A 7,835-nucleotide genomic window follows, 5' to 3' on the forward strand; every position below is an offset into this window, starting at 1 on the left:
ATGGATCTACAAGAAAAAAAGAGGGCCCGATGGGAAAGCCAAGACTTTCAAGGCTAGATTAGTGGCAAAGGGTTTTACCCAAAAAGAAGGAGTAGACTATGAGGATACTTTCTCTCCAGTTGCCATGCAAAAATCTATCCAGATTCTCTTATCCATTGCTGCTCATTATGATTATGAGATATGGCAAATGGACGTTAAGACTGTTTCCCTGAACGGTCATCTTGAGGAAACCATTTATATGGTACAACCAGAAGGTTTCGTAGTTAAAGGCCAAGAGCAGAAAGTCTGCCAACTGCAAAGATCTATTTATGGACTTAAGCATGCTTCTAGATCATGGAACATAAAATTTGATGAAGCTATAAAATCTTATGGTTTTCATCAAAATATAGGTGAACCTTGTGTATACAAGAAAATCAAAGGACAAAAAGTGGTCTTCTTAGTTCTTTATGTAGATGATATTTTGCTCATTGGGAATGGTGTGGAAATTTTATCTAGCATAAAGAATTGGCTAGCCAGCAAATTCCAAATGAAAGATTTGGGTGTGAAGCAAGTTACATTCTTGTGATTAAGATTATTCGAGATCGGAAAAATAAACTTGTGGCATTGTCTCAAGCATCATACATTGACAAGGTTCTTGTCAGATTTACGATGCAAAACTCCAAGAAAGGAAACTTGCCTTCTAGACATGGAGTTCATCTCTCAAAAGTGCAGTGTCCCAAAACACCGCAAGAAGAAGAGACAATGAGACGGATTCCCTATGCATCAGCAGTTGGGAGTCTCATGTATGCAATGTTGTGTACAAGACCCGACATATGCTTTGCAGTGGGAGTTGTTAGTCGATATCAGTCAAATCCCGGATTAGATCATTGGGTTGCAGTGAAGCATATACTCAAATATCTGATAAGGACTAGAAACTATATGCTAGTATATTCTATTGAGGATTTGATTCCTATTGGATATACAGATTCTGATTTCCAATCAGATAGGGACTCTAGAAAGTCTACTTCCGGTGCGGTGTTCACTTTAGGAAATGGTGCCATTATATGGAGGAGTGTTAAGCAAACTTGTGTTGCTGATTCAACTATGGAGGCCGAGTATGTAGCAGCTTGTGAAGCGACAAAAGAGGCAGTTTGGCTTCGTGAGTTCTTGAGAGATCTGGAAGTTGTTCCAAACCTGCATGAACCAATCAAGCTCTATTGTGATAATAGTGGAGCGGTGGCCAATGCCAAAGAACCTAGAAACCACCGCAGAGGAAAGCACATAGAGCGAAATTTTCACTTGATAAGAGACATTATCAAGAGAGGAGATGTATCAGTTCAAAAGATCGCTTCTGCGAAAAACGTAGCTGATCCATTTACTAAGACATTGCCTGCTCGAAGTTTTGAACAACATCTTGAAGGGATGAGACTCAAAAACATGTCTCATTTGCTTTAAGGGCAAGTGGGAGATTGTTGGGATTTCTGCCCAAAAACAAATGATTTTAATTAATGTGAGAAATATTTCAATATTGTTTTTGCATGCATGTTATTTGATGCTTTATAAATATCTGGAATCCCAAGATTATTATTATGTGATTTTAAATATTTGTATATAAGTGTTATATACATAAGGATAATATTTAAAATATAATGATCTAAATTTGTCCGCAATTAGAAATTAAAGTTGGGATCTTTAATTTAAAATTGTTAGCGTGGTTCATTTTAGAATGATCTTATCCGGATTATTATTAATGAGATTATTATGAAAACGCTTAATATAATTTGATTATATAGGATTGGAGCATGATTAATTTTGAATCTCTTTTAATTTCCGTATCACATTGAGATTTCAATATTAATCAATGATGGTCATATATGAGTCGTTCTTAATTCTGAGTAATTAATAAACTCCTATTTATGATATTGTGTTTTTTTGACATATCGAGTAATGACACAAATTACATGGTATCAAAGTTCTTGGTATATTGGAAATACAATAAAATAAATAGCTGGGAATATTAATATACAAGACGAAATCCATTCCTTCGTAAAAGAAGATAGATAAATGGTTCCCTTAAGTGTTGATTCGGGACTTGAATAATAAGAGCGCTCAATTTATAATTAGATCATAAACATATTATTCATTAGAGAATCAATGGGACTTAAGAAAAAAGATATAATTAAAGAGATTAAGCGGAAATTACCTAACTTTAATTATGGACTATTTATGGAGGATTGATTCACATGTAGTGACTATATCAATGGACTATTCATTCTTGTTGAGTATTTTTATATCTATTTTTTCAAGAGTGCAATTCCAAGTTTATAGTGGAATAACTTTGAAATTAATAAAATCAATATATGTAAATTAAAGAGTTTAATTTATTATCAATTTTATTGGAGCTTGAAATTATAGGTCCATAGTTCTCCATGCCATCTCCGATTTACTTCGAACACTTATTTATTAACTTAAAATTTTTGAATTTTAAGTCATTGCTCAATTTCAATTTGTTTGGAAAATCGTAAAGAAAAATGTTTTTTTAGCGATACATTTATCTCATCTCAATCAATTAATTTTGAATTAATTGTCAAACAATATCTTGTGATAGAGATCACAAAAGGATATACATTCCATATATTTAATTTTGAATTATTAATATCAATTATTTTCTCTTTGAAATATTTATTAGATAAATATTTGAGAAACTAATTTTTGAATTATGATGGAGANCTCATATATAGAATATATGATTTTGGGATGAAAATTCTTAACAAATTGAGAGATATTGTACACAATAATATTTTTCCTTGATTTTTCTCAATGGTTGAGATTTATAAATAGAGAAATATATCAGTGTACGTGAGATACAGAAAAGAGAGAAAAATAGAGCAATATAGAAAAATACCAAAAGGTTTTTGGTGACGCCCACACGTCAGTTCGTTGGCTCAAGAGAGTAGGCGTGGAAGAATTACGGTGTCTTAACTCAAAGCATTCCAACCTCATTCGACAAAGGTATAGTCTATCTCTTGTTGATTATTTATTAAATTAATATAGGTATTGATCGTTCAACATTTTGGTAGAAAATGTTGTTTTATACGATTCGATCTATGCCAAGCTTCCGCAAAATATAATTTTTTTTTTTTAATTCGATTTGAGAAACCAACAGTCTCATGCTTCCTCTTCCTCTAATTTGTTTAGTTATTGCTGCACATGCGCCTTCCATATAGAGGTTGCAGCTACCTCCTTTCCTTTTTTATTCAACTCAATCATCAACCTCCTCAATCAGCGGCTGAATTATCGGCCTAGGAGGCACGATAACAATAGGCTTGAGGATTATTTCCAACACCGAGCTTCGGTCAACTATTTAATTAAGAAAACGACCTCATCATATGTATTTGAAATACACACGAAAATATCATTTTCTTAATTAAATAGTTGACTGATGTTATTTTACAAATTTTCCCTCCCACATTCACGTTAATTAGGAAGAAAGAGAGGGGTTGCGGCTAGGGTTCTTGGGTAGAGCTCAAAATTTTCAGATCCTAGACAAGTTTTGTTCGTTCTCGAGGCATCTTCCTACCACGTGGTCATCTACAAACCATATTCGATCCAAAACGATGCAAGTTTAACCGTTCGTTTGACTTATCAATGAAACATATTATATCTTTGATTATTTCATGTTTGGTTAAAAATCGATGTGATTTACGAGTTTTCAAAGAAAGTTGATTTCGCTAACGTATTGATAAAAGCATTTTATTTTTCACTCCTGAAGTTTTATTTGATGAGATGCTAAAATAGTCGAAGGATTTATAAGAAATATTCAGAAGTTATATGAAGGATTCAAAACTATTTTGACAGTCTAAGGTTTCATGGAATCTGATGATCTGTTGAGTGTATATGTTGCTTTCAGTGTGTGTAAGTTTTTTTTATATGAATTAGCGTGAGTGGGTTTATGTATATATGTATTAGTGTGAGTCTTGTTTTTTATTCATGGGCAGCATGTGTGGGTTACAGCGTGCATGCAACGTGAGTTTGGTTTAGACACTTAAAGGCCTTCTCGAGCAGCATGTCTTCAAATGATTTACGAAAATATTAAAAGATTTTAATTACTTTGTGGCGAAGTTACGATTGATTACGAGCTCTGGGCGTCAGATTTCTCGTCGGTGCTTCTTTGCCACCTTTACGGGCTCTAGGCATCGTCCTTCAGGACGGTGCTAATTTGCCACCGTTACGGGCTTTGGGTGTTGGCTTACTTGTCGGTGCTGCTCTGCCAAACTTGGATATTTGTATGCTTGATCAAGTGACTATGATTTTGACTAGAGAAATTTTATAGGCCACATTTCATAAAATTATTTTTGAGGATATGAAGTTGATGAAGTTTTAAGGAAAATGTTGATTGTTTGACTGTTATGTTGGTTTATAAAAATATGAAGTGAGGAAAAAATATATTTTTATATGTTAAAGTCTGAAGAAAAATGTTTAATGCATGTCTTATTTTATTATATAATACTTGTTATTTTCGGCGGGACTTGCTATGCAAGTGAGGAAGACTGAATTGATGCTGCCTGAAGAGGATGAGCTGTTCATAGTGGAAGATACTTAATCGAGTCATTCTAGTATTTCTGCTTTAAATAAATTTGAGTTTATGAATTTTGAAATATTGTTTTGAAATGCTATTTTAGTATATGATGAAAATATTAGATGATTAACTGTTTGATGATTTTTTATTATTTGAGATGATAGCTATGAATAATTTTATTTTATGATTTATGATGTTATTAAATAGCTTAAAGATTGCTAATTTTAAATGAACCAGACCATACAACATTTGAGAGAGAATAAAACCAACCTTTTGAATGCGTTTAACAACCCAAACATCGTCATTTAAGCTATAAAGCATTTGGTATGTTTTTACCCCAAAAGCTTTTCTGCTTTTGTATCCAACAAATGCTCCTCAACTAAGAAACAAATCGTTAATTGCATATCATGAGAAAAATGTGAATTCCTTATTAAATTTTCTACAATAAATAAATAATATTGCAATCACCACTGCACAATGGAGATGCCCAAAACACAGTAACAAACACAGATATAAGATCATAACCTATAAGCAATAGTTTTTGGGATGTTAGTAACTGAAAAAATAATTATCCCAAAGTTCCTATATCATCCTTTTTGTTCGGTGAGCAGTGTGGTGGCGATAGATCATCTATCCAGTCAGCATAAATTCGATTAATTTTCTTGGACAGTTTCCATTTCGACAACTTATCTTCTCCAGCTTCACCAAGAGGAGAACCAACCACCTGATTTCCTGTTGTAGCCATAGATTTGGCCGGGATGGCGTCAGAGTTCGTTATTTGTTCTGTCTCGACACGTGAGCCAGAAACCTTCAAGTCTGTCAACGTAGAAATAGTACTTGTCTATCATCATACAAATCTTTGTACAAAAAGCAGAAAAGAAAGGTATACGGCAAATAATTCAAAAACTATAGATAAATGTTCTGAATAAAAATACAAAAGACAATCAAACGAAAAGTTTCTGTATTGTTCAACTAGAGTAAGAAAATGGTGAGTACAAAGTGAAAGTAGGTGCTCACTGCTCATAGTCTCCAATCGTATAACATTGCTACATGCATTAAAGAGTATGAGAAAAGAACAATAAAAGCTTCTAGACAACCACAGAATATGTAAAACAATAAAATAGGGAGCCAATTTTTTCCCTTTGTTTAAGAAACGAATGTGATGGAAACAGTGAAGGCACTAGTATATGACTAACGCATTAACCAAATAGTTGAGGTTGATTAGACAAAAAAAACACTATAGTTTGTTGTTTTTTTTTTAAATAGGAAGACGACGTTGTTTTAAGGTGTGAGATCCAATAAATGTTACTCACAGTGATGCCGTATGTGCCTATAAGGTTCAATTAACCCAAACAAATGTAAGTGCGCAAGGCCTATATATAATTTCCCAGATCAACCAAAGAAGTATAAAAAATGGACATGGAAAAAAGGGCATTAAATTGAAGGTCATAATGTGTATCACATATACCTGATTGGCCATGAGCATAATAGCATCTTTCTCCATATGGACACTGACCAATCTCCCATTTACTGCATAACTTGGTTTTCCAAAAACTCATCCTTACTTGGTAAGTATCCGAGCCCCCAGTAATGTGCTTATTCAAATCAGGTTGATTGAAATCGCTGCTGCTCCACATGGCATCCCTTCTAGTTCCTATGCTTATAGCAGAACTCTCCCTCTGCCAAGGCACTTCAGCACTAAAGTTTGAAGGAGCCCGTTCGTGGAGGAAGATACACTTCTCCCCATATGGACACTCACCTCCATTGTAATACTTCTTGCAGATTTTCGTCCTATTAATCATTCTTTGATCATCATTCCAATTACTCCCAGCACCCCTATCCTTTTCTCGAATAAGCTCTTGCCAATTTGGAGGGGGCACACGTAAATCCTCAGTACCATGAGCAAAAGTGCAATGCTCGCCATTGCGGCACATGCCATCCATGAATTTAGCACAGACTCGTGTCTTGTAAAATATGTGGCTGGTACCATTACTTCCGGTACCATTTGTCTGAATAACTGGCTGCTTGTTCTCAGAGTTTCTTGCTCTCTTAAATGGTGGAGCACAATCAAACTGTGAAGCTAGATCTGGTTGCATATTTTCCGCAAAATACGGAGGCCAAAATCCTCCGGCATCACAAGTAAAAGGTTGTGGCATAAATGAATGTGGCGTTGTAGGATCCGGAAAACTCATCCAGTTTCTCAACAAATATCTCAACTTAATTCGAGTTCCAAACTGCTCTCAATTTTTGGCCAAAGAGGAACAACGTCACAAGGCCAGAAGTATTTATGCCAAGTCAATTCAGATCAAAACTCAAAAAATGAAATAAAAGCCAACATGCACATAAAAGAACTGCTGAAAAATGAAAAATACTAAATCATCAAATACACAAAACATAATCAAATTTAGTTCTGTTTGGTCAAAAATATCACTGAAGTGATTTCAAATCCAACCCTTTATAAATGATTTCTGGAAAAAAAATTAACCTTTCTGATTCGCGGGCAAACAAAATGATGCCAATTCTATGTAAAGCACCAAATCAAGAAATGGAAATCTAGGAACTGTAGACATTCAGACCAGCAAATCAGAGACTACGAATCGGAATAAGCAGATGCAATAAATAGAATCAACAGAAATACAAATTACATCGAGCCACAACATTTAAATTTAAATTTAAAATAATAAAAAAAGAAACAAAAATCGAGAATTCTAAACCTGTACTCGATCAAATCATTCAAATGACAAATATTGGTCGAACCATTCGCATGAAATCATTTAGAAACAAATCATAGAATGAAGATTTGACACACCTGAAATTGAGGATGATCAGATCCAAATTCAGGGAATAAATTCCTCTTTTTGAAATCAGACGTGCAATATCGATATTAAAAATTAATGTCACTGTATGACATAAAAGTGATTTCTGTGCCGATCTTTAATCAATTTTAAACAATGGCCAATGTGAATTATATACCCAAATAGATTAAATGACGCGCCTCCTTAACGAAACCCTAGATTTATGGGGGAAAATTTTGAAGTTTGGAGACCTAAAACCCCAAATCGGCTAAAACCCCACGAAAAACTCGGCTAATTATAAGCGATTCTGATAATTAAACCGGGCTTGCAGACAATTAATAAATAACTAATGTATTCATGTGAACAATATTTTTTTTTATTTCATTTGATTTATATTTAAATGAAGATAAGAATAAAAATCTGTAAAATAAAAGATTACATAAACTTATATCAAAATTTTAGCACTTTATTAATATAAACAT

General features: G+C 33.8%; 2 protein-coding genes across 2 annotated transcripts; one reads left to right on the forward strand and one right to left on the reverse strand.

Moving 5' to 3' along the window:
* Nucleotides 1-648: 648 nt before the first annotated feature.
* On the forward strand, nt 649-1,434 carry LOC140957247 (secreted RxLR effector protein 161-like). Its single transcript, XM_073414398.1, has one exon. The coding sequence runs from the start codon at nt 649-651 to the stop codon at nt 1,432-1,434; it is 786 nt and encodes a 261-aa protein (XP_073270499.1).
* A 3,504-nt stretch (nt 1,435-4,938) lies between these two features.
* On the reverse strand, nt 4,939-7,618 carry LOC140968071 (zinc finger CCCH domain-containing protein 39-like). The gene is made up of 3 exons (XM_073428916.1): nt 7,368-7,618; nt 6,027-6,792; nt 4,939-5,374 (listed from the first exon to the last, which is right to left on the reverse strand). The coding sequence occupies exons 2-3, from the start codon at nt 6,748-6,750 to the stop codon at nt 5,127-5,129; spliced, it is 972 nt and encodes a 323-aa protein (XP_073285017.1). The 5' UTR covers nt 6,751-6,792; nt 7,368-7,618; the 3' UTR covers nt 4,939-5,126.
* Nucleotides 7,619-7,835: the final 217 nt, after the last annotated feature.

Source organism: Primulina huaijiensis, chromosome 2 (assembly GCF_012295235.1).
Source record: "Primulina huaijiensis isolate GDHJ02 chromosome 2, ASM1229523v2, whole genome shotgun sequence".
NCBI lineage: Eukaryota > Viridiplantae > Streptophyta > Magnoliopsida > Lamiales > Gesneriaceae > Primulina > Primulina huaijiensis.

Bases quoted from the DNA above. Each gene is read 5' to 3' on its own strand.
- LOC140968071 (XM_073428916.1), bottom strand. From the start codon at position 6,750: ATGAGTTTTCCGGATCCTACAACGCCACATTCATTTATGCCACAACCT. The intron at 5,375-6,026 runs GTATATGTGATA...CTACGTTGACAG, and splicing joins TTATGCTCATGGCCAATCAG to ACTTGAAGGTTTCTGGCTCA.
- LOC140957247 (XM_073414398.1), top strand. From the start codon at position 649: ATGCAAAACTCCAAGAAAGGAAACTTGCCTTCTAGACATGGAGTTCAT.